The sequence below is a fragment of the Stenella coeruleoalba genome (genome assembly GCF_951394435.1).
Source record: "Stenella coeruleoalba genome assembly, chromosome: 16".
NCBI classification, from domain to species: domain Eukaryota; kingdom Metazoa; phylum Chordata; class Mammalia; order Artiodactyla; family Delphinidae; genus Stenella; species Stenella coeruleoalba.
The window spans coordinates 50,492,070-50,518,044 of NC_137162.1; the positions used below are offsets into that span (position 1 = coordinate 50,492,070).

Consider the following 25,975-nt stretch of genomic DNA (forward strand, 5'->3'; position numbering starts at 1 on the left):
TTTCTATTTTTTTAAAAAATTATTTACTTTATTTTTGGCTGAGTTGGGTTTTAGTTGTGGCACGCGGGCTCAGTAGCTGTGGCGCGCGGGCTTAGTTACCCCGAGGCATGTGTCGCTTTAGTTCCCTGACAAGGGATCGAACCTACATCCCCTGAATTGGAAGGCGGATTCTTAACCACTGGACCACCAGGGAAGTCCCAGAAACTAAGACCTTCTGAGCACTGCCCCTCACCCAGTTATTTCTGTGAATCTCCTAAGGGGTCCTCCCTGTGTCCACATGCCAGTCAGCAGTCTTAGTCCTCACCTGGCATCCTCCCCATTCTCTCTGCCCATCCTCCCACGCTCGGGGCCCTTGAAGACTGTCGGGGAAGTATTCCTGCTTGCCAACAGATGCCAACATCCATGCTGGGTGAGCTGACCCAGGATTTTCTCAAAACTTCCAGTCCTCATGGTGGGGAGGGATAAATTGGGAGATTGGAATTGACATGTACACACTACTATATATAAAATAGATAACTAATAAGAACCTACTGTATAGCCCAGGGAACTCTACTCAATACTGTGTAATGACCTATGGGAAAAGAATCTAAAAAAGAGTGGATATATGTATACGTATAACTGATTCACTTTGCTGTACAGCAGAAACTAACATGACTTTGTAAATCAACTATATTTCAATAAAAATTAACTTAAAAAAAAGTGTCCGGTCGTCAGAGAACCAGGAGACTCCGGCTCCTGCCCAGCTCTTGCCAAACTTCGCCAGCTGGACTCTGGGGGACAGCTGTTCAGTACAGAGTCCCATGGGTCCTCTTAGGGGCAGTCTCATTGGTTCCTAACTCCCTGGGAGCATAGATGCTCAAATGCAATCTGTAGGGCTGCAAAGGTCACAGATGTTGTGGTGTCTGCCCCGCCCTCCCCCACTTGCCTCCTGGTCCACTCTCCTCTCTTCTCCTATCAGAGGGTGGAAACATCCTGGAGGTAAGGATGAGCAGAAGAAATCCTTTCCTCAGGGTATGATGCTGTAGCGTGGGGACCGTCAGCCGTCCTCAAATGCCCTCGTGTACAACTAAGAATAGCGCCTGTCTCCTGAGCTTGTATCAGCAGAAACAAAGCTGGTGGCAGGTGCTTTGCATAGATTAGCTCTTGTCATCCTCATAGCAGTGATTTTTGCATCCTGTACTGATGAGGAAAGTGAGCCCCAGGGATGCTTGGTATCTTGTCCCAAGTCACACTTAGGTGGCAGAACCAGGATTCAGACCCAGGGCTGTCAGATTGTAAAGAGCAATGTTTGTTTGTTTTTGTTTTCTCGGCCACACCACGCAGCTTGTGGGATCTTAGTTCCTCAACCAGGGATCGAACCCGTGCCCCCTGCAGTGGGAGCACGGAGTCCTAACTACTGGACCGCCAGGGAATTCCTGAGCACGATGTTATTTCATATAATTAGGAAGTCTGAGCTCAACCACAGGAAAAAAGCACACACTGTTCTACAGACTTCTTGGAGTCACATCTGTTAGTTGTCCATCTATCCTTGGGGCCCAGGAGTGGTAGAGCCCACCCAATCTGTTACCCCTGCCTCCCAGCTCTTTACCTTGAGGTCTAGCATTGTGCCTGTCCTAGTGTGACTGCGCAGGCAGTCCCTTGGCCCACACTATTCCCTAGTGCAGTGGCACTTGGCCTGGCCTCACTCCCACTGTCCAGAGGGTCCCCTCCAGTGCCACCACATTTGCTAGTCCCTTGGTGTTAGCCACATCTTCCTCCTCTTTCTCAATATGGCTTGTGCTGGCAGCTAGGCACTTTCCCCATGCTTCCCAGTACAAGAGTTGCTCACATGCCCAGTTTCCACAATTGCCTCTCCTTTGGTTCAAGCTCCTGGGCTTGTCCTGGAGCCCCCATTCCCCACCCCTGGGCCTTGATACTGGCCTGAGCTTCCAGCCCAGGGGCCTTCATGTCCCAGAGACAGCACTGCTTCCTGGACTTTCATTGCCTATACCAGGCCTCCCAATTCCTGCCCTCGCTGGGCTGGGCTGGGAGAGAATTAATTTTAGCTGCAGTTGCCACTCCTCCCCAAGCAGCCCTGCTGAGGCGTGTCCTGCTCATCCAGGCTCTGATGAGCCACACTCAGGTAGACAAGCCCCACAGGCGTGTTGCTGTTACAGATGTATGCGTGGCAAGTTGGACAAAATTTTGCAGCCCCCCCCCAGTCGGATCTGGGGGTCGGGGGATGGATCCACCAAAGGAGCCAGGCAGCAGGCTGAGCTTGGCTGTCGGGACAGTTGGTCTTCACAAGTCAGCGAACACTGATGTTAAGCAGGCAGCCAGAGGTCAGCTTGGCTTTTGGTTAACAGATTTTATTTACCATTTACAAAAGAGGTTGATTGCATGCAAGTTGTAAGGATGCTGCATTGCCTATGGAGGGCAAACACGATCCAGCACAGCCCTGTCCTGAAACCTGTACCTGTTTGTTCAGTCTGGGCTCCTGGCTTGTTAGAGCCCAACCCTTAATACAGCTTGGGCTGTGGACTGCAGAAACCCTGGCAAGGAGCCTGCACACCGGCACATCTGAGTAACACACCTTCAAACACCAACTCAAAAATCAAGAAAACCACATGTGCATGTAATCTGTTTAAATAAAATCACGGACATATTCTAGAGAGGTTATTAGTGAGTGGAGTGAAACACAAAGAATTGTTCCGTTTCTCTCTGGGCACACGTTTAGATTTCCTCTTGGCAGATTTCCTTAAAGTCAGATGGAACTTCTTTGCATTAATAGAGGCCTGCATGTCGTCTCTGCTGGAGGCCGTGGTCACGAGCTGATGAGGTGTGCCCCAGCTACACAAACATGCTGAGGGGCCGGGAGCCCTCAACCCAGGTCCCTGCCGCCAAACTGCTACGTGGCCTCTTGCAATCACTCCTCTAGGGAACTCATTTTCGTCATCTTGGCAAAACGGAGCCTTGGCTGGATGTGCTGCCCAGCTCTGGCCCTCTCTGACGATGGCTGTCCTGGGCTGCACGGGGGATGTAGCTGGGGGTGGGGTGGGGAGGGAGGAGACATGGAAGGGAAGCTATGCCATCATCACCCAGCTCGGGCTGTGGTGGATCAGGGGCAGTGCCCTCACCCAGCACAGTGCCTCCTGGGGGGGGGTGCTTGGAAGAATAGCTGAGGGGCTCCCAATACTTTGTGGAAGAGCTGCACCCCCAGAGAACTGGGCTGCGGAAAAATACTTTGCATTTGTGCTGCTTTGCACTTGGTGAAAGCCCCTGTCGCTACTACTTGTTTTGAGCCTCGCCCCAGACCCATGAATGAGGCAGACTCACTTTCTTCATTTTCCAGATGAGAAAGAGGATGAGCAGGGAGTTTAAACAGCTTTCCCAAGGTTACAGCATGTGAGTAGAAGAGCTGGATAAAAATGGAAGTCTCCCCAGATCTCAGCCCTGCACTGCCTCTTCAAGGACTTCTGGTGGGACAGCTGCTTAGGGGACTTGATGCTTTTCCGGATATCTCTAGGGCTGCCAGCGTGGCTCCAGCTATTTCTGGGACCAGGGCAGGCCCATGTGGGCAGAGCAGGGGCCCACAGTCTCTGCCCAGACACCATCCTCCACCTTCCAATGGCTTTTAGGCACAGGCCCACAGTCAGCGTGAGTTTTCAGTGCATCTTTGCCCTCCCCTGCTGCATCTGGTCTCCTACAGCCTGCAAGGTTCGCTGACCCTCAACCTTAGTCAGCACTGAACCCCCTTCTTCTGCTCCTGTTCTTAGCTGAAGACTTCAGGATCCAGGTTCTAGTTGACCTTGTCACATGTGGCCAGGGCCCTGCTCCTGGATTGAGAAAGCTGGGGCCCCAGCAGGACCCAAGAGACACTGTGAGATCTGGGGCTGGTGAGTAGAAGACATAGATCCGGCTCCTCGTCAACTCCTAGCCTCTGCAGAACAGGGAGCACTGAAGCCGTGCCGAGGATCTGGGTGACGGCAAAGTATTTGCCAATTGCATCCATAACCAGAGAAATAAATTCCTCACCCAAGGCACTGTCCTGAGGCCTGGATGTGGGGGTTACACCATTGCACAAAACAGGGGTGACCCTGAGGGGCAGAGCTGGGGAGTACGGCCCAAGCAGCTGGGCAATCGGGTTGGGAGAGAGGGACCACAGGACACGTTCTAGAAGTAAGCCTCGTTATGCACATTCTTCTTCTCAAACTTTTGCCTGAGCTCAGAGACCAGAGCTGACTGGACGGGTCTTCCTGCAGCCTCGTGTTCCGCCAAGGCCTTGGGTTTTGGTGATGGATGGAGTTGCTGAGGGGCGAGGGAGCCAGAGACTGTAGGCACCATCCAATGGGCTGGTCCCATGCTGGGCGCTGTGCTGGGTGGTGGAGGGGGAGTGGGGACTTTGGGGGGCGGTGCACTTCCCAGGCTGTTGTTGTTGCAGTTCTCATTGGGAGGATCCTCTCTGAGCACAAACCTGTCAGCGGCCTTGGTCCTTCTGAACTTGAGCCACTTGACGCCGGCGGTGCGGGGTGCAGGGCTGGGCCGCTTGCGGAGCACACGCCGCACCGGCAGGACCTTGTTGGACTTCTTGTTGCGCCAGAAGGTGGCGGTGGAGATGAGGACGGTTATGGCCACAATAATGGCCATGATGCCGGCCAGCACACCCACGGCCTTCATGGGGTTGTCTTTGGTCTGCATCAGGAAGGCAGCCATGGGGTTTCGGGACAGCATCTGGAAGAAAGATGCATTCGGCTGCTCCTGCCTCGTCCCCGGAGGACAGAGCAGGGGCCGTAAGCTCCCTTAAGCCTGATGGTTTTTAAGCTTTCTGGGGTCAGGCATCCCTTGGAGAATCTGCTGAGCACTACGGGCTTCATTGCAGAAAAAATGCACACAGAGAAAACACAATGCATGCACCTGTGCAGAAAAGTGCACACAGAGAGAGCATGATGCAAGCACCTCTTCTGGATGAAGAACTCCTGCATTAGCTGCTACTGCTTTCCTTTGACTGGGGGGAGTGTGTGTCACGTTTGCCCAAGTGCATTAAGAACCTCTTAAGTGATGACTTCCTTCCAGACCCTGAGCTGAGAACTATACATAATGATTTTACTTCTGCCTTTCAACACCCATGTGAAGGAGGCATCATTAGTCCCATTTTACAGAAAGGGAGTGGAGGCTTAGTAAAGTCCAAAGTCACACCATCACAAAGTGTTGAGACTAGGATTTCGAGCTGGTTTCAAAGCCTGTGTGTTCGATGGCACAGGTGGTCTTCGAGAGCATTGGGTGGGTGTCTTTGGAGGAAGGTGGTCTTTCTCCCTCTGGCCACGTGGCAGCGAGGTCTGAGCTGGCCCTCTGGCCCTCCCCCCCACCCCCCCCGCAGATCAGGGCTCCGTACCCACCTCAGTGTCTACGACGTCAATCTTGAGTAAGGCCGTGGTGCTGAAGGATGGGGAGCCGCGGTCCTTGGCCTGCACCTCTAGCGACCACGTGTGGTCCCCGCTGGGCGTGATGTTGTGCAGGGCATCCAGGGAGCGGATGGAGTTCTTGAGCCGGATCTCCCCCGTGTGCATATCGATGTCGAACACGTTGGCTGGCTCTGCGTGGATGATGGAATAGTCTACCAGGTTGTTGGGCTCCTCTGCGTCCTGGTCTGTGGCCTGTGCACAGGGAGGGACAGACAGAGCTGGGCTTCGGGGGCGATACTTGTGTACCCTGGCTCAACCAACACGTCATATAGAGCTGGCTGGGCTGAAGGGAAATGGTCCTAATCCTATTTGAGTGAATGGAGCTGGGAGAGGAATTGAATGAGCCAGGGTGGGTCTGCGCTTGGCTCTCTATGTGTGTTGTAGCAATTCATTCTCAGGACAAGTCTAGGCAGCCCAGTATTGTCAAAAAACAAAAGCCTGGAGGCGGAGTGACTTGTCTAAGGATGGAGAGGTAGAAGGAGGGCAGCTGGGATCCAGAGTCAAGTCTGTTGGGTTCCAGGGTTCATGCTTTTTCCGTATCGGGAAGGCAGTGCAGTGGGGAAAGCGGTGCTGTAAGGGCAGGCAGACCAGCTGTGTGAACTCAGGCAAACCAAACATGCAACCTGCCTGAGCCTTAATTTATTTTTATGTGTAAAGTGGCAAAAATATCTTCTTTCTCAGAGGTTACTTCTGGGTTGAGGTGGGGATGAGGGTGTATAAAGTACCTTAAAAACCCTTGCTTATTTCAGGAATCCAGTATATTTTAAAAGAAATTCTTATGCTACAGTGCCGCTTGCAGTTGCAGGGACAAGACTTTTAGGGGAGCTCAGCTACCTTCGAAGCCCACCTCAATTTTCACTGGGGTCCCCAGCACCATTGTCTTCTCCTGGACGCTCTTTCCAAACTGGGGGTAGTGGTCATTGACATCCAGCAGCGTGACGAACACCTCGGCTAGGCTGTACCTGCCCTCCATGTCCTCTGCCTTCACGTAGAAGTTGTACCTGGCAGTGTCCTCGGCGTCCAGGCTGGCCCAGGGCTGGGTGTAGATGATCCCAGAGGATGGGTGGATCAGGAAGCTGTCGGGCACAGACAGAGCAGGCGAGGGTGTGCACAAGCACACTCACGTACATGCGTGTACACTCACAGAGGTGCACACGTGCCTGCGGTAAGGAGCCGCCTACAGGAAGGGGCGGTAATGCACCACGCAGCTTCCCCAAGGCATCCCGCAGGACCACCCACCTACTTAGCAGTCTTATCAATGTAGAACTTAACCCGAGTCACAGCCCTTCCCTCTCCTCCCACCACCTGCCCCTTCCTAGCCCAGCACTGCTTGCCTGGCCCCCAAGGCCACGAGCCCCAGCTCCAGGCCATAATGATGTCCCTTCTCCTCTCAGACTCACCTCACCTGGTGGGTCCCCACACCTCGACCTCAGGCTGTCTACAGCTCCCCTCCATTCCTTGCGCCCAGGCTCGCCTCCCCGACCCAGGTCCTGCTCTTCCCAGGCTCCTCCTGCCTTTAGCACAGATCCTCCTCCACCCTCAGCCTCCCAAATCCCTTGCCTGAGGTCCTGTCCGGGATTCTGGATCTACTCACAGGTCTGCCCCGGATCCATAGATGGAGTATTTGACTTCACCCCAGGGACCTGTGTCCGGATCGACGGCCTGGAAGAGAGAAAGCTCCCAGTGGCCCCTGCCCCTTTGTCAGGGCATGTTGGCAGCTCTTGCTTTCAATGGCAAAACAAGGATTTGGGGGGTTTGCCCAGCTGGGGAGAAACTGATCTGGAGCCCTGCTCTGGAGCCCTAGTTTCACCCCAGGAGATCTCAAGCATTGGAGGAACCAGATCTGGAAGGCCTTGTATTTCTCATTATATGTCCTCATTACAGTCCTGTGAGGTGCTGTTATTCCCACTGTATAGAAGAAACAGGCTCAGAGAGGGCAGGTAGCTTGTCTAAGAACACAGCCAGTGAGTGTGGGCTTTGCGATTCAAACTGGAGCCCCAGTTTGTCTGACTTCACAAGGCCCCCTTCACCCCCAGTCCCTGGGTCAGCCCCAACCCACTGTGACAGCCAACACGTTGGAGCCCCCTGGGGCATTCTCGGGGATCCTGGCAATGTAGTAGTGGGACGTGAACTTGGGGACATTGTCATTGGTGTCCAGGAGCTGGATCACGATGTCCGCTGTGGAGCTGAACTTCTCTGGGGTGTTCACTTCGATGGCCAGGAGCTGGGGAAGGAAGGAAAAGGAGGACTTGTCTGGGTGGCAGTCGCTCTGCAGAGAGCCTGCCACGTCCCGTCTCAGTATCATCCCTGCCTTGTCTCCCGTTTTCTCAGCAGCCAGCCAGCTATGCCTGCCCCCACCTGCAGGGGGCACCTCTAAGGCACACATCATTTCCCTCCCCACTGACTGCAATGCCCGTTTCCTTATGGTTGCCATTTGCATTGGGACCAATTTCTTTTGCTCCACTGATTTGCATATTCCTTTGTTTTAAACTTCCATTAAAAAAACTATTTTGCTTCATAATATACTTTAATATCTGTTAGAGCAAGTTCCTGCCTCACATTCTTTTTACCTGAATTTCCTGACTATTCAGGTTTATTTCTCCAGATAAAAACCAGTATAATTGTGTCAAGCCCCCTCCCTCCTCCCCTAAGGAAATTCTGGGTAAGACTTAATTGAGGTGGTGTGATTCTTTATTAATTGACGAGAATTTGCATTTTTAAACAGATGTGTCTTTATACTTCTTGCCTTCTTTATGTCCTTTTGTTAAATTTGTGCATTTTTTTGTCATTTAGATGCTGCATATTTCTTGTTATGGTAATTCCTAGAAATTTTATCTATTAGTTGTTACTGTAAAAGTGCTCTCTTATGCCATTATTCTCATTGCTATTTTTTGTACGTAGGAAAACTATTAGGTTTTGTGTATCAACTTTATAATCAATCATGTTAGCAACTTTGCTGTGTCTAACAGTTTTTCGATCATTTCTTTTAGATTTTTCTAAGCAAACAATCACATCATCTAAAATAATGATGATAGTAATAATTTTTATCTCTTCCTTTCTAATGTTTGTACCTTTTGTTTCCTTTTTTTATCCAGGAATAATGTTATTCTAGGAATAGTGTTAAAGAATAGTGGTGAGAGCAGTTATCCACGTTTTGTTCCTGACTTCATAGAATGCTTTTAGAATTTCACTTTTATCGACTGACTGATTGATTGAAGTACAGTTGCTTTACAATGTTGTGTAGAATTTCACTTTTAAGCATGATGCTAGCTATCGGTGTCTATGCATTTATAATCATGAATAATTAAAACAATTTAAAAAATATCAACAAAGTATTTTTCCTTTTTATTAATATAAATTATGTATTTATGTATAATATGCATTATTTATGTTTATCATTTGAAATAATTACAAGTGAAAAGGAGTATATTTTTCATCTCCTGCTAAAGTTTTTAACAGAATAGATGACATATGTCAAATGTGTATGAGAAAACACCTATCCTGAGGATCAAATGGTTTTCTTCTCTCAATCTATTCACATGGCACATCGTACTGGTAGTTTTCCTTTGGACACCCCTCCATGCATTCCTGGGGACAGTCGTAGTTTAGAAGCGGGAGTTCAGTGAGGCTGTGTGCAGTAAGAGAAGGTTCTTGTGTCATGATTATTCTTCTCCCTTTTCCACTTACTCCTCAAATCAGCAGGAGGGGCAGAGAAACTGAGAGGAAAGGAGTAGGGCCAGGAGGGGCAGAGTGTGACAAGGGACCCCTTAGGAATGAATCTAGGTACTGCTGTGACCCCCCATTCAGGGTAGTGCAAAGCATCACCTACCTTGAAGGTTAACACTTTGAACTTTTCAAAGTCAATGGTGGCTGAGTTCTCTACAATGATCGTCACTTGGGCTTCATTCAGGACCGTCTGGGGGACCACTCGGAAGATGCCCCCAGGTCCCACCAGCCGCAGGTTGAATTTGGCATTGGCTCCCTGGACAAGAGTTTGGAGAAAGGAAACAGGGAAGATGGATGAGAACAGAAACTCATTAGATAGTCGCGCTGTGCAAGGAGCCTTCACGTGCCCTTGACCCCGGGAGGTGAGTATTATTACTTCTTTCTATAGCGGAGGTGATGAAGAATCAGAAAGGTTGAGCAGACTATGAAGACTCACCAAGGAAACAAGCACAGAAAGCCTAGCCCTGAGCCGGGCACAGGAGGCAACAGGCCACATCTGCAATGTCTGGAGGGTCAGACGCACAGGTGCTTTCATTTGACTGGCTTTTTCCTTTTAATTGATTGTGAATATATTTAGGCCAAGCAGCTAGTCTTTGATTATCTACCCTCCCTCCTCTCTCTCTTGGTTACCCACTCTTGCGTCATTCATTTTGTGACTCTCCAGGCCCCTGTGACATCAGCAGGAAAGGCTCATGCAGGCTCAGCTTTGGGACTTGGTCCCATGTGGTTTGCAGGAAGACAGAGTGGAGGGCAGGACCACATACCTGGTCTGAGTCGTTGACAGTGATCTTGAGGCCCCGCAGGATCTCCCCCTGGGGCGGGTGCTCATACATGGACAGCTCAAATCTGTTCTGGGGTCCACTCTCTCCATAGAATGTCGGCGGATGGTTGTTGAGGTCCACGATCCGGATGGTGACAGGGGCCATGGCCTGGGCAGCTGGGGTCCCTGCAGAGCTGACCTCAGTCACCTGGGGTGGGGACAGGTGGCTATGGCTGTGTGGCAGGCTGATTCCAAGATGGCCCCAATGATCCCTGCCTCCTCCTGGTATTCATGCCCTTATGTAATCTCCTCTTTTTCAGTGTGGCCTGGCCTAGTGACCTGCTTCAAACTGATAGAATATGGCAGAGGTGATGAGATATCACTTAGTGATTAGGTCACTAATTTGTGATTAATCTAATCACTAATAAATGATTAGATTAGGTCATAACTTCTATCTTCCAGACAGATAGAAGATATCTATCTATATCTATCTTTTGCTGGCTTAGATGAAGCAAACAGCTGTGTTGAAGAGGCCTGTGTTCCTAGGAACTAATGGTGATGTCTAGCCAACAGCCAGCAAGGAACAGAGGTTCTTAGTCTGACAGCCCACGAGGTACTAAATCCTGCCAATAACCATGTGAGCTTGGACGCTAACCCTCCTCCAGCTGGGCCTTCAGATGAGAACCCAGTCCTGGCTGAAAATTTGTTGGCAGCTACGTGAGAGGCCTTGAATCTGAGGACCCAGCTAAGCTGACCCTGTACTCCTGACTCACAAAAGCTGCAAGATATAAATGTGTGTTGTCTTAAGGCACTAAATTTGTGGTGATATGTTACAACAGTCATAGGAAACTAGTATAGTGCTATTCCTTGTCCTGTTTTACAGATGAGGCAAGAGGAGTGAGGGTCACACAGCTGGGCTAGGAAGAAAGTAGATGTGTCTGATTCCTTAGGCAGTGCTCTCTCCACCTCACTGCACTGCCCTCTCCTTGCAGCCAGAGGCGGGTTCAAACCCTAGCTTTACCATGTTCTGCACTTGTGTCCACTTGTCCAGGGGGAGGCTGCAGGGAGGGGAGGTGTGGCGATGCACAGTGGATGACAAATACAGGCTGCAAAGCCAGGGCCAAGAGTCCACAAGCACCTCAGGAACGGGTGGCAAATACCATATGAGGCCCTGCAAGGGCTTCCTTCCGCTCTCCTATGAGCATGTCTGGTCTTACCTATCCTCAAATGATCCTCCCTGCCCTCTACTCCATCACACACTAGCTGCTTCCTAACTCTTCTTTGGTAGAAGCTTGTGCCCTCTGCCCCCTTTCCTCCCTTTCAATGCTCAGCCCGTCCCCAACTCAGATACTTCACACTGACTTCCATGCTGCAGGTGGCACTGCCCGCTCCCCCTCCCCCTTCCGAGTGTGCTGTCCCCTTGGCTAAAGTGGCTCCCCTTTGCAGGTTGAACTTGACCCCTGGTCTCTCCTTCCCTGGCACCTCCCTCTTCCTCACTCTTATCCTGGGGTGCTCCCGCAGTGGCCTTCTGAGCCGGTGGCTCCTCTCTCCCCCCAGCCCTCCTCTGGGTGGCCTCATGCCCTCCCCTCCTTTCACAGCTACCTGTATGTTGATGCTGTCTGCCCTGAAGTCCAAACCTGTACCCACAAGTTTGGATGTTTCAACTTGAATGTCCCCGAGGCACCAGAATGTCTCATGCCCATTCTACTCAACTTGCCTTCTCACCTGTGTTCCTGATGGCACGGTACCACCCTAGATGCATCCCTCCCTCTCCTTTCCCCCACCCCTCATGGCCCCGTTCTGTGGAGTCTGTCTCCTTCACAGTTTGCCGTTCGTCCATTTTCACCATTCCGCCTCCGCTCATCCCCACGGCCCCTCGACATCTGTCACCTGGGCTGATGGCTTTGCTTCCCTACCTCTCATCCACTTCCCTCCAAACCCAAGTTGGGACCAGTGCTCTCAAACGTCAGGCTGAGACTGGTGCCAGAATCACCTGGGAGCTCAAAACATGCAGAATCCTGGGTTTCCCCCAGACATACTAAATACCCATCCTCAGGAGTGTGTCCTGGAAATCTTTTTTTTTCCAAGCTCTCTGATTTTGGGAATCCCACTGGTCTAGTGAGCAGTCAGAGTGAGCTTTTAACAAGACTCTAATTCTGCTCAAATCTTTCCATGGCTCTTCCCTGCTCTTGGGCAGGACTAGGTACATAGTTTGCAGGCCCAGTGAAAAATGAAAATAGGGGGCCCCCTGAGAATTTCAAGACAGCAAGAGCAGAGCATTAAGCCCAGCATGGGGCCCTTCTAACTGTGGTTCCTGTGTCATCTCACAGGTTGCATGGCCGCAAAGCTGGCCCTGTTGCAGGGAAAACCCATGCCTCGTATTCAAGGCCTTTACTCCTCCGGCACCAGCTGGGCTCCAACCGTTTCCCCTTTACGTGCTGCCTGTGGACTCTTGGCTCCGGTCCCACCTGACCCCTCATTGCGCCCCTGCTACATCATGTGCTCTCACCTCCAGCCTCGGCTCATTGGGCTTTCCTAGCTTTGCAAGGCCTCCGCCTGCCCCACCCTAAACAGTGCTCCCCAACACCAGTCTCCACTTGCTGGGTCCTACCCATGTTCATGGCATCGCTGCTTCCAGCCTTCCTTCTCCTGCCTCATCACAGCTCCCCTCGCCAGGTACCACCTCTTGTAGGTGCTCCTTGAAGCAACATCTAGATCCTTCCTCCCTAGATCCTGCGAGCCCTGGGGGGTAAGGGGGCAGCCCAGGTCTCATCACCTTTGGAACCTTCCAGGGCCGAAGGGTGGGGAACGCCAAGCTCGTGGGAGGGTACCTGTACATGCAGCTCATACGCCTCTCTCCGGAGCTGGGCAGGGCTCTGGGTGATGGAGATTGCTCCAGACGTCTCATTAATTTCAAAGGCTCCATCACTGCCTGTCACAGAAGAGAGATGTGCCCTGCAGTTCTGAACAAGGCCACACGGTGGCGCAGGGTGCCATACGTTCCTCAGATGTTATCTCATTCAAGTCTCCCCTATTACCATCTGTGTCTTGCCAACGAGGAAACTGAGTCTCAGAGGCGCTAAGTAACTTATCTAAAGTTACACATGAGTGCAGAACTGGGACTCAAGCTCACTACTTTCTGGCTCCCAGATGCTCTAGTATTTTGCTTCTTGTGTGTGTGTGTGTGTGTGTGTGTGTGTGTGTGTGTGTGTGTGTGATAGAAAGAGAAAGGAGAAATAAAGAGGTATAGAGGAAGGGAGATGGGGGGTGGAGAGAAGGAGAGAAAATAATGGAGGGAAGAAAGAGAAAGACTGGAGGAGGAGGAGTAGAGGGAGATGCAAGAAGACAGGAGAGGAGATGGTGTGGTGTGGGCACTCGGTAGGTGTTTGAAGGATTGCAGCGGTGGAGGGGAGGGAAGGCAGTCAGAGATCTGCATGCCTGGGGAGAGATGCCTGTGTGTGACAGTGGACACATCTGCACGTGTGTGAGCTGCTGGAAGGGCAGTGTGTACCAGGCATGTCCCAGGGACAGGGTCAGAGGAGGTGATGGTGTCTGAGTGAGAGCACAGAGATGTGTGCACGTCTGGGACCAGGCACGAGGTGTGGTGGTCCCCTGGAGGGGACCAGGTACGAGGTGTGGTGGTCCCCTGGAGGGGACCAGCTACTGAGGGCTGAGCCCTCCCCAGGGCTGGCTTCTCCTGCTCAGTTGCTGCCCAGCTGTGGAAAGAGCCCGCAGACTTAGGTTCAAACCGAATGGGAACTTGGGATAATTTAGCTTCTCTGAGCCTCAGTTTTCTCACCCATGTACAGGGCTAGTACTAGGCACACGCAAAATCATCATTGCATTTAATTCACTGAATTCAACTCTATGCTCTAGGCCAAAACATTTAAAAGAATGAGAAAAACACATGGCAATTTAAAGAGTATAAGAAATCTTGCCACCCCTTCCCATTAACGAGGTATGCCCAGGAGCCTGTGGGAACGTGAATTGGCACCACCTGTGCCGCGCTCAGTAGCCAGCCCCCAGCCCCTCCCTGCCCAATGCGTCTCTCCCTGTTGCTGGACCTAATGAGAAGCAGGGACCAAAGCAGACGCCCAAGGAGACGTGCCACCTCCTGCAGGGACCCAGCCACTCTTCTCCACGCATCTTGTGCTTCTGGCCTATAGATGAGGAAACTGGGATCCGGAGAGGTTGGATCTCACTCTGGTTACCCAGCGAGTTGTAGCTGCAGCCCAGCAGTGAGCCCCAGACTCACCGTTCACGAGGCTGTAGAGAACACGGTTGGGTTTGCCGCGATCTCCATCCATGGCGACGACGGTCAGGACCTCTGAGCCCTTGGGGGGAACAAGGATTTTATCCTGTGGCCCTGGGAGGCCGTTCAAAGGCTTTGGGAAGTTGCCCCACCTGACAAGCCCTGCTCGATCCTGGCCTGCCGCCCCCTCCTGGTCCCCCTACTCAGGCCCGTCTCCCCGGAGGCCTATCCATCCTCATGGCAGCTTCCTGACTGTCCTCTCCCCCCGCCCCGGCACCTCCTTCCCGCTTAGCTCCTCAGCAGGACCGTCTGGGCCTCGCCCTGCTCTGACCTGCGGCCCCCATGCGAGCAGCCCGGCCTTTCTCTCTCCCTCACTCTGTGCCCTTCTGCATAACTCAGCTGCCAGCATCTGAAAAGGTGATGTCTTAGCTTGGGCCCAGCACACGAGTAGTGCTCAGTAAGTGTTTTCATTGTTGTATAAAGTTGGGAATTATCAGAATCCGGGGAAGTGAAAATTGAGAATGCAATTCCATTCCACAGAGAGTTCTTGAGCCGTGGCCATGGGAGGTGTGGCTGGGGGGGCACATAAACACATGGGCTCACCCCAAGGAGGGGCGTGCCCGTGGAGGGGTGTGCTGGGCGTAGGAGCAGACATCAACCGAAGATGTCAGCGAAAGCAGTGCCTGGGCTGAGCCGGGAAGGGCAGGAGGCGTTAGGCCCATGGGCACGTGTCCGGCAGAAGGAAAAGGGTGCAGTGGTGAGAGGGCTGGGCTGGGCTGAGTAGAGGATGGTGGGGGCCCCCCGGTGGAGGGGAGGCCAGCCCCTGGATGCCAGGCCTAGGACTGGAACCTGAGAGGTCAAAACACGAAACACAGGGGTGGCGGGGGGGGGGGGGGGGCGGGAAGGAGGGACGGAGACTGCGCTGAAGGGGGAGGAAGCTGAGGCCAGCCTTCCAGCTGGGCCCGCGTGTGATGTCCGACAAGGGTTGTGGTGATTCGGCAGCAAACTGTGGCGGGGGCTACAGGGGCCCCTGAGGGGCCCCAGGCTACAGGCTTGGAGGGAGGGAAGCGAAAGGCACCTCACCTCCTGTACGAGGTGGAGGAAAGGGCCACCTAAACCAATCATCAGCTCTCTTCCCAGCCTCTCTTCTCAGCCCTTTTGAAGGGCTGACATGTGCAGCCGGGCTGGCGTAAGCCTGAGTGAGTGAAGAGACGCCTGGCATAGCCTGGGCACCCGGTACGTGCTCCACACACAAGCCGCCGCTTCTTCCCGGGCCTACTTCCACATGCAAAACGACCTGTTTGTGGCCTGAGTGAGGGGTCCAGAGCCGGCCTCCCCGTGAGCTGAGGCGCGCGAGCCCGGGTCGAGCCCAGCCATCCAGCAGGGGGATCCTCGGGCAGCGCGAAGGACAGGGCAGGAGGTGTCTGGAGGTGACACTGGGCTGAGGGGCGCAGCCACCCACCGGAAGGGTGTCCTCGTACACATAGCCGTAGTAGGGCGTGCCCACGAAGACAGGGGCCATGTCCTGCACGTCCTCCACATTGACTGTGACCGTGGTGGTGGCCGAGAGCACCACGCTGGCCCCTCGCAGCCTCCCTCCGCCATCCTGGGGAAGGGTCGGAGAGGGAAGAGAGGTTGGGCTCTGGAGTTGAGCAGACTCCCACGGAATCCGGCTCCTGTCACTCACTGGCTGCCCTCCCTGATTTCCGTTTGCTTCCGTGTCCCCTGGAGATAATTTTGCCCTCATACGGGTGTTAGGAAAATTAAATGAGATGATGCAAGAAGGTCTTCAATCAGTGCCTGGCATGCAGTAGGCGCTCATAGGCATTCCTTTGGAAAGAGGGTTAGGTTTCTCTCCAGGGAAATCATGTCTGATCAGTAGCAGAGGAGGAGGGGGTCAGAGCCAAATCCCCTCTCCCAGCCCGGAGCCAAGCCTCAAACACTCCTGAGGACCTGCTAAGAGCACGATGTGGACCCGCGCCTGAGCGTGTATGATGGAGCCGTGCGCCCACCAAGCCAGCGCTCGTGGAGTGGCTGGCAGGCAGGCCCGGCACGAGCCTCCTGGTGCAGACTGAGGGGGGTGCCCTGTAGCCAATATGTGACCAGCAGGGGCCTTTCTGGAAAAGAAAATGGGGGGCTTAGAGGGACGGCTGGGGTTTCCTGCCCTCGGGAAAGAGCAGCCGCTTTGGCCGAGCACCTGCTGAGCTGCAGGTCCCATGTCACACGCTTTAGAAGTATGAGGAATTTAGTTAAGTCTCGGGGTGGGCAGATGAGACAACTGAGGCTCAGAGAGGGTAAACGGTCACACAGAGAGGAAAAGGAGGGTGAGCAAGCCCGGGCAGAGAAACAGAGGTGCCCAGAGGCCAGGCTGTGTGGATGTGAGCCCTCTCTGGTTCAGAAACACCAGCCTCCCTGGAGAATATGTCCATGTCTGGGCAGGCTCCACGCATTAGAGATTCCGAGCGGCTGCACCCCCCATCCCCTCCCCATTGTACCTTCTGCCCCGAACTGCCCCCCAGTTGTAGAACCTAGCTGCTCCAATCCAAGGGCAGCTTCCCCTGACGGAGGCTGAGGAGAGTCCAGGTGCTACCATTCCTCCCTCTCTATTACCTTGGCAACCACAGCAATGAAGTGGGCCGGGGCCTTCTCGTAGTCCAGGGTGGCCCCAGCCTGGAGGCGGAGTACACCACTGTGGCGGTCCACAGAAAACTTGGTGGAGTGTGGATTCTGTAAAGAGCGAGGGGCAGGCTGGGCCTTGGGGAGGGACCCAGGGCCCTCACCTGCTCTGCTTCCTGAAAGGGGGTCTTCACCGTCCTCCCTTCATCACACGAACTCTGGTCTCAGGGCTGAGATGCACACTTCAGGGCACTCAGTCCTCCCGGCCCCCAGGGTCCCGCTTCCTAGGGCTCTGGGCTTCCCCTCCCTCTCCCTCAGTCCAGCAAAGACGTTCCCTTCCAGCAGGGCCTCAGCTCTTTTCTCAGCTCAGCTAGAAAACAACGGGGCCCAGCTCGGGGCTAAGCTCTGGCCTGGAGTTTCCAGCAGGCAGAAATGTCAGCAGAGTTCTCTAACCTAGAGGAGGTGAGGGCTGAGAGCCATAGTGACAGAGAGAGCCTTCGGGATCTTCCAACTCCTCCATTAAGTGACTGGGGGTCAGTCAGCAGCATCTGGGTAGGGGGTTGGGGTGGTCAGATGGGGACAGGGGACAATCCTCAATCTGAAGAGGGGTGACTGTGTGTCAGGAGCTGTTGTTGGAGCTGGACACGTATTTAATCCTCGCAACTATCCAATGAGGATGCGCTTTCGACTTGCCCATTTTACACAGGAGGAAACTGAGCTGGGAAAGTCATACAATGACGGAAGCCCCATGCGTGGGAAGTGGTGGAGTCTTTCCAGAACCCGTGGAGCCCAGGGGCTTTCTCCAGAACCGGTGTCTCTAGCCACTGAGCTATACTGCCTTGAAAATGGTGAGAGCAAGTGATTAACTGTGGAGAGCAGAGAAGGTGCTGCAGAAACAGCAGCCATGGGAAGGAGGGCAGTGGGTTCTGGAGGAGTCCAGGGAAAGGCAGGAGGCGTGGGGAGGGGTCTCCGCCTCCGACAGGGTGGGATGGATGGACAAGGGTAGGGTGGAGGTGTCACAGCTCTGCTCATTCTGAGAGTTGCCCCTTCTGCCTTTTTTCCGATTGACACTTCTAGGCTCAGACAAGTTTCTTTTACTTGGTGTGTGTGCAAAGTGCCCAGGCCATCTTCTGGGGGAGGGGTTGGTAGGGGGAGAGCTGAGGGTCCTGAGATCTGGGGAGAGGGAGGCAGGTCAACTCAGAGGGAGCCAGGATGGGCCAGTCAGGGGAAGATGGCTTCCTCTCAGGCCAGTCTTAGGTCCCCACCTATTCATCCCACACCTGCATTTACTGAGACCTTTTTGGGTGGGATGCACCATCTCTGACAATCTTTGGGAATAGCTGAGGCACTGACCTAAGGGCTTTAGTGATGGAGATGGGGGCTGTCCAGGCGTCCCTGCTAGCCCAGGCCTCTGGTTATTTCCTGTGTGTCCCACCTTACCTTCAGGAAGTAGGTGACACTCCCTCCAGAACCTGTGTCCCTGTCCACTGCACGGACCTTGGCAATACTGCTCCCAGCAGGTGTGTCCTGAGGGGTCACAGCCACAGAAAGTCAGTCCCAGGGGCAGTGACAGATGCTCGGGGAACTGGGGTCTGGGGGCACGGAAAGGTGGAGTCAGGGAAGTGAGGGGTGAAAAAGAGGTGAAAGGTGGTGATTGACCCAGGGAGCATCCAATAGGAGGAGGGGCCTTGATGGAGCAGACACACTGGAGTCAGAGCGGGGTCAGGAAAGGGCAGAGGGAAGGAGGAACAAACAGACATCCTCCCCCTGAGAACGGCTCCAAATAGACAAAGGCTTTAAATATGAAGTGACTGTAAACAGTTAACAAACACAGACATATTCCGTATCACCAGGGATCACACACGTGCAGCTTAGAGCCAGCGCAAATATCTTTCTCCTACTGAATTAGCAGACATTTAAAACTCCCAGAATGGCCAGTGTCGGCCAGGAACCAGGAGACAAACCCTTTCTCACATCCTAGGGGAAAGGCAAACAGGTACCATTCTGGAAAATCAATCTGGCAACACCTCACAGGCACCCAGGCTTTGACCCAGCAATGTCAAATCATTCCAATTAGAGAAAGGAACTTTTATGCTCAGAGTCTGTTGTTTGGTGTTTCTTATGACGGTAAAAACTTAAAGTATCTTTAATATCCAAACATAAAGGAACAGTTCAGTAAATGCTGGAATATGCACTCAAGGAAAGCTATTAAAATCTTAGTTACCGCAACTTTACAATTACTGAGGAAAATTCTTATGTTATAAATTCAGTGAAAAATAGAATACAGAAAGCACATGTTTAGTATAGTCAAAACTATGTAAAATAAAGAGAAAGCAAGAACCTATGATCATGAAAATGATGAGGAGGAAATACCCCCAAATTTAACAATGTTGTCTCAAGCTGGAGGGATTAAGGGTGGTTTCTGAAACTCTTTTTTCCCTACTTTTCTGTACAATTCACATTTTCACGATAAGAGTACATTATAGGGAATTCCCTGATGGTCCAGTGGTTAGGACTTGGCATTTTCACTGCAGGGGGCGAGGGTGCCCCCCAAAAAAGAAAGTGCATTATAATTCTAATGGAAAATGGTCAATGAACATTCCTTTGGAATAAAAATGTGAGGGGCTGGCAACAGAGGTGGCAGGAGGACACAGAGGGGAGGGGTCTCCAGAGGGTAGTGAGTGATGGAGAGGGCTCTTCACTCCAATGCCTGGTCCCCTTGGCCAGGTCACAGGGCAGCCCAGAGGCCTGGGGCGGGAGTGCATCGACCCTTCCTGGTGGCCCCTTGCTCACCTCGGGAACCTGGACAATGTAGGGCTCCTGGATGAACCTGGGTGCCTCGTCATTGGCATCCGTCACCAGGATAGTGACTTTTTCCGCCACCTGAGAAGGGGCAAAGGGGACAGGTGTTGGAGCATTGAGACCTTCCGGGTGATAAAGGGACAATGGCCTCTAACACCCTAGGTATATGTCTCTGCCCCCTCCTTCCCCCTCCCTTCCACTCCCTCCCTCCTTCCTTCCCTCTTTTATTCATTCATGCAGCACATACTGTTAAGGAACTACTCGGTGCCAAGCACTGTGCTCCATGCTGGAGACAGAAGACACAGTCTGATGGTGTGAACTTTGCAGGGTGGAGTGGTGGGCAAATAGCAACATATGAAAGAACAGTCGTGATGTCATTCAGGGCGGCAACCACAACAGGCTGGGCGCTGGGGGCTGGGGCCTGCACCACATGACTCTGGGGGCACCGTGTGCCCCAGCCTCGGCAAAGGCACCAGTTTAGGGGGCTACATCCAGAGGCCCAGAGAAGAGGCATCTGACCCAGCCTGCGGTGGCTGACAGCAGGGAGGCCTCACAGAGGTGTGAGAAGTAAGGTCTGCAGCACTTTGTCAGGTGAGAGGGGAAGAGGAGGAAGGTGTGTCAGGAAGAAGCAGCAACACGGGCAAAGGCAGAGCGAAGCACATACGTGGGTTTAGAGCGCAGAAGCAGATTTAGGGCTAAGCGGCTGGGTGGGTGAATGTGGGAGAGAAGGTGGGTGAGTCTGACGGTGCTCTGAATGGCAGTCTGGAGCTTGGACTCCACCCTGAGGGCAGTGGAGGCCAGCTGCTAGCGCTTTCTGAGCTGGGATCTGTGGCCAGGCCTTGCACTGCACAGTGATGGCTCCAGATGTGGATTGAGGTCGGGGAGCCTTGGAGGGAGGGGAGCCCCCAGGATTATCCGGGAAGCAGTGATGAGGGCTGGGCGAAAGTGGCAGCTGTGGGGAAGGAGGGGAGGAAGGAGGGGTCGAGTGCCCAGGTGTTCAGCTTGGGTGACGGTGCAGAGCCAGGAGCCAGGCGGGAGGAGACGGATGGGCAAGCAGGTTTGAGGAGACACTGCTTGAGGAATGTGGGTGTGCTCTCCCTCCCTTCCTTCCCCTCTCTCCTATGAGCACGTTGGGGCAGATCTTGCTGGACCTCAGCTCGGGTTTGCTGGGAGCCCTGCCCCGCGTGCTGCCAGGGGCTGGCTGGAGTGTGTACTCACCAGATTCAGGCCGTCGGAAATGCTGACAATGGCTTCAATCTCGTCCTCCCTCTGTGAAGCACAAGGACAAAGTGTCCAGGAGTCTGAGGCACCATAGGGACCCCTGGAGGCTGGGTGCAGCAGAGGAGGCCCGGGCATTTCAAGGGAGCCCTGGAGCAGGGCGGAGTGGCTGAAAGCTGCCTCTGGCCATGCTTGAGACCTTATTTTGGGGCTTGGCCCATCAGGCGTTCTCATAAACCCAGAGGGTGGAGGTGCCAACAGAAAATGTACCCCTGTCAGAATGAGAGATGCTAACGAGTGTGCTGGAGGACCCAGGAAGAGGTTTTTAGTCCATTTAAAATTTTTCCTCTTTTTGCCCCTTATCTCTCCCTCGACTCTCCATATTCTACAGTTCCTCAGAGGTCCAGGTCTGTGGTGTCTCAAGCTCTCCCCTTGACACGGTGGGTGTCGAGGTCCCCACGTCCCGTAGGGTGACAGGGAGGGGAGAACAGTTTCACCTCCTCTGCCGTGTCCCCCAGCTGTCTCTGGGACCCACCCTTTCCCTTCTCTGTACTGGTGGAGTCTGCCATTGGATCAGAGCTGGCAGCATCCCGCGGCTGAGGTCCAGGTACCTGGTCCACCAGCCTGGTGTGGGATCTCAAAGGGAAACATAGCCCACGCCCTGTCACCCGCAGGTTCAGAGGGCACAGAGGGGGAGGAGTTTTACCAAGCTCAGAGCCGCTTTCTAAACCAGTCTTTCCAGCCCTGATCCGCTGGCTGAGTTTTCTGTGATTTATGGGAGCTCTCCAAGGATGCTCTCTAGGGCACCTTCCCGCCCACAGAGCTCTGTCTACATGCCTGGCAGGCAATGTTCCTCACAGGTCCCCATACCTCTCTGTCCAGCTCTTCAATCAGGGTTATGTTTCCAAAATTGGGGTCAACCGAAAAGACACTTCTAGCGCTGGGGTCAAAGCTGATGTGGTAGGAGACGGGGTCTCCCTCGGGGTCTGTTCCATTCAGGGTGTACACATGAGAGCCTGGAAAGAGACAGTTGAGCGCTCACTGCTGGCCCCGTCCCAGCTGGCTGCTTCCTACTCTTTTTCTTTATTCTTCACGACTATCAGGTGGTTGTTAGTACCTGCCACTTTACAGATTGTAATCTAGAATACGGATTACAGAGGGCTTCAGGGCTGCTGGGTCTAACTCTAGGGTCTCTGCCTGGAAATGACTCCTGTCCCAGGAGCCAAGACTGGGGATGCGGGATGAGGGAAAAGGGAGGAGCCTTAAGGTGGAGGGGTGACCCACGGGCAGCACTGTTCCCCATGCTTGGATTATTCGGGGAACTCTGAGCAGGTGCTTCCTGCAGCGGTCCTTTTGCTCAGGGTTCCCAGACCAGGTGATGGAGAGGAAGTGTGAACCTCCCTCCTTCTCCCGCTCCTCTCCCTGCAGATGCCACTGAGTTCATTGTTCTGGGGCCATTTTAAAGCCTAGAGCCCTGGGGCTCTGGCACGTTAGTACTTTGCTCAAGGTCACGCAGTGGGTAAAGGCCCCAGCGCTGAGGACTGCCGCCTGCCCCTGGGGCCGGCCCCGTCTCTGGGCTCGGCGCCTGGGTCTCCAGGACTGGCCCAGCTTAGGTGTCCACGGCCGCCCGTGCCCTCCTTTCCTGCAACTGCCCCAGGGAATTCAGAGCGCTAACAGGATGTCCCAGGAGTCACGGGTTCGGTCTCTATGTCCAGGGGAACGTGGGCCGCCCCTCCGGGAGACCTATGTGGGGCAGACGCCAGGCGTACTCACCCACAGGAGTATCCTCCGGGAGGCTGAAGAGGGCCATGTTTCCGTTGGTGCTGCCCACCCCGTTGTCGAAAAAGTAGGGGGCGAAGTCGGCCTGGGCTAGGAAGAGAACACAGAACAGAGGACACCCGAACACGCGCAGGGACAGCTCGGCACCGGCGTGGTCGCGCGTCTGGCCCACCCGCGGGCAGGCGAGGGCTCCCGTCCCAGAGCCCAGCGCGCCCACCGGGGCCCTCGGCCACCTCCTCCCGTGGGCTCCGGCTGGGCTCGGCCTGTCAGGGACACGCACCATCTGGGCGTTTGGAACTCAGGCAGCGGCCAGTCTCAGCCCCATCAATGGGCAGACTAGGAAGCCTCGCCCAGAGAGGGGCAGTGCCCTGGTCAAGGTCACACGGGGAGTGAAAACACCCTCCCACAGCCCTCGGGGCAGCTGCCAAACCTCCGACTGTGCTTCTGAAGAAGCGGAGAGTAGCGAGAATCCCCTTTCCCCAGTCCGTGTCCCCGTCCCCCATCCCGAGCCCCACTCTGGAAATGAACGGTCCAGAACTGTCCCTGGGTCCACCCGGCTGGCGCCAGCACCCACCCCTCGTCCCTACCGGGGCCCGCGGGGCCTGCGGCCACTCACCCAGGCGGTGGAACAGCAGCCCCAGGGCCAGGACGGCCCGCAGGCCGCGCCCCATGTCTCCGCGGGCGGGTCTTGCTGCTCCCCGCAGCAGAGGCCGGGCGCCGGAGCACGGAGCATGCCCTGCGCGCGCGACGAGTGCAGAGCCGGTGGTGGGGTGGGGGCGGCGGCGGGAGGCGGGCGTGGGCGGGAGCGCCGAAAGGTGCGGAGGGCGCTAAGCGGATGATACGGCTCGGATCGGCGCCGCTGGAGCGCTCCCGCCCGCAGCGGAACGAGACCAATTAGTGGGTGCAGAGCTGAGGGGACCCGCTACCAGCAGCGGGCGGGGGTGGGGGCCGGGAGGGCATTCCTCTGTGCTACCGCGACCTCTGCCCCCAGGTCTGGAGCGCAGGAGCCAAGGGGACCCCAGGGCCGCAGGGCACTGGCAAACTGGGACTTTTTCCAGGTCTGCAAATCCTGGTAGGGCTGGGCTCCACTGGAGTTTTCCCTTCTTATGAACTTCCTCTGTGACTGTCAGAGAGTTTGCCGCTCTCTTTGAGCCTGACTGTAAAACAGCGGCAGGGCACGGGCGCAACCTCAGCGCGGAAGGATCCCTCCCACTAGTCTCTAGGAGAAATGAGGGCGGGGCAGGAAGGGGGTGGGTGGGCTCTGGGAAGGGCATGGCCTGAAAAATCCAAATCGACTCCAGGGATGTTTCCCTGAAGGCTTTGGGGGTGAGCTTTGCGGTTGGGAAAGGGGCAGATGGTGAGGATTTATCAGGACCACCTCTCTGAGATCTCAACCCATTCCTGTCCTGCCCCCCCCAGGCCAGGCTAGCTCTCCCAGAGGGTCCGATTACTAGTCTGGTCACTAGTGGGGGTCCACGTGTGTGGTGGGCAGCAGAGAGGGCCTTCAAGTTTCTAGTAAGGTGGAAGGCAGAGATTGCCAGGCAGCAGGCTAGCCTCCCTCCCCATCTGCAGTGCCCAGCTGTGACCATTGGAAAAGCAGCAGACCCACGCACGCCTTGCAAGGAAGGGCGAACTGTTTGAAAGCAGATTCAGGCCCCATGATGGGACAGACTTGCTAACAGAGCTGGCCAACACAGGTATGGACTGTCCCAGGAGGGGTGAGCTTCCCATCCCTGGAAGACGTTTAGGCAAGCGAGGCGCTGCTATGGGGGCCCCGGGTGCTGACAGCTGGGAGAAACACTTAAGCTCAGGAGCCTTCCTGGTTGCTGATAAGTTTCCCTGGGCTGGACCTTCACTTTCTTGCTCAGACACCAGCATCTGGTTGAAGAAGCAGCCTGTTCTCCTTATAGTCACAGGGTGTACAGGGCGGACACTTCAGGCCCGAGCTTGGTCGCTCTCAAGGATATCCTTGGGAGGGTGTGGCCACAGACAGAGAAGACCCCTTTGTGTGCTCCCCAGAGAGGCTGGGGTCCCAACATTTCCTCCCCAAGCACGTTCACAGGAGTAGAGCATCCCCCATCCCCCAGACCAGTCCCCCTCCAACTACTGTTAGCAAGAGTTAGGGATTCAGGCCAAGGAGAAGATGAATGAGCAGTCCCAGAGTGTTTGGCAATTTTCAGGCCCAATTAACCAAAACCCTTCATGTTGAATCCCCTCAGGCTTGGCCCTATCACTGAAAAGGTGCACTTTATTTATTTTTTGAAAAGGTATAACAGTTATTTTTATTTTATTTTATTTATTGAAGTATAGTTGATGTACAATATTACATAAGTTACAGGTGTACAATATAGTGATTCAAAATGTTTAGAGGTTATACTCCATTTATAGTTATTATAAAATATTAGCTACTTTCCCTGTCTTGTACAATATATCCTTGTAGCTTATTTTATACTTAATAGTTCGTACCTCTTAATTCCTTACCCCTACATTGCCCCTCTCCCCTCCCCTCTCCCCACTGGTAACCACTAGTTTGTTCTCCGTATCTGTGAGTCTGCTGGAAAGATGCACTTTAACTTGCACAGACATTCCTGCATCATTCGTGTTACAAAATGCTGGGACAAAGCTAGGGCAAGCATTCCCTGTGTGCTACACAGAGATGAGGAGACTGCGGCTCTCTGTAGATCACCCAGTGAGCTGGAGGCACAGACAGGGCTTCCTGGGGCAAGTGTCAATGTGCTGAGAAAAGCCAGCTCTCCCTGTGTCCCATCTGCCCATCTCCTCACCAGTGGTTGGTGCTTTTGACTCCTTTCTCCTCAGTTCACTCAGTCAACAGACTTGTACTGGAGAGGGATAGAGAAGGAGTACCCCACATGCCGTGTGTGTGTGTGTGTGTGTGTGTGTGTGTGTGTGTGTGTGTGTGGTGTGATTGTCCCTGCTTTCGAAAGGAAGAAGTGAAAGCACAGAAAGGGTAAGTCACTTGCCCAGGCTCACACAGCCAGTGAGGGAAAGAGTCTGGATTCACACCCAGTTTGGCCTGGCTGTAAAAATAGTTGAAACTCTTTCCATGGCAGAGGAAGATGACCGTGAAGCTCCTGAAGCTTCAGCTCCTGAGCCCCTTTCTCACACATCCTTCCAGAGCCCTAATTTTGTATTTGTAGTTTATATTCTTCTGTCCCCCTTCAGTTGTACAGGTTCAGATCTCTTATAGTGACTAGCGGCCTGGTTTGCCTGGGACTGAGGGGATTTCCGGGGTACTGGACTTTCAATGCTAAAACCATTAAAGTTTGACTTAAACGGGAATGAGTTAGTCACTCTAGACCGGCCCCTGTCCTCAAACAAAGCATCTGAGAACGTAAAAAACAGCAGCTCTTTATGGAGGTT

The 25,975-nt window shown here is 54.0% G+C and overlaps 1 protein-coding gene across 2 annotated transcripts; it reads right to left on the minus strand.

Annotated features, from left to right (window-relative positions):
- Positions 1 to 2,335: 2,335 nt before the first annotated feature.
- Positions 2,336 to 23,582, minus strand: CDHR1 (cadherin related family member 1). 2 transcript variants are annotated; one of them, XM_079900780.1, is made up of 17 exons: positions 23,211 to 23,582; positions 22,589 to 22,684; positions 21,686 to 21,831; positions 20,816 to 20,866; positions 19,589 to 19,678; positions 18,236 to 18,322; positions 16,790 to 16,906; positions 15,642 to 15,785; positions 14,183 to 14,261; positions 12,759 to 12,859; positions 9,932 to 10,135; positions 9,271 to 9,423; positions 7,501 to 7,665; positions 7,036 to 7,103; positions 6,289 to 6,517; positions 5,376 to 5,633; positions 2,336 to 4,710 (listed from the first exon to the last, which is right to left on the minus strand). In XM_079900780.1, the coding sequence occupies exons 1-17, from the start codon at positions 23,263 to 23,265 to the stop codon at positions 4,153 to 4,155; spliced, it is 2,601 nt and encodes an 866-aa protein (XP_079756906.1). In that variant the 5' UTR covers positions 23,266 to 23,582; the 3' UTR covers positions 2,336 to 4,152. The 2 variants fall into 2 exon arrangements, with proteins under 2 accessions (XP_079756906.1, XP_079756905.1); XM_079900779.1 differs by lacking the exon at positions 23,211 to 23,582 and having other exon boundaries at positions 22,589 to 23,175.
- Positions 23,583 to 25,975: the final 2,393 nt, after the last annotated feature.

Bases quoted from the DNA above. Each gene is read 5' to 3' on its own strand.
- CDHR1 (XM_079900779.1), bottom strand. From the start codon at position 22,877: ATGGTGCGTGTCCCTGACAGGCCGAGCCCAGCCGGAGCCCACGGGAGG. The intron at 21,832-22,588 runs GTGAGTACGCCT...GTCTCTTTCCAG, and splicing joins CCCGGAGGATACTCCTGTGG to GCTCTCATGTGTACACCCTG. The intron at 12,860-14,182 runs GTGAGTCTGGGG...CTTCTGTGACAG, and splicing joins TCTCTACAGCCTCGTGAACG to GCAGTGATGGAGCCTTTGAA.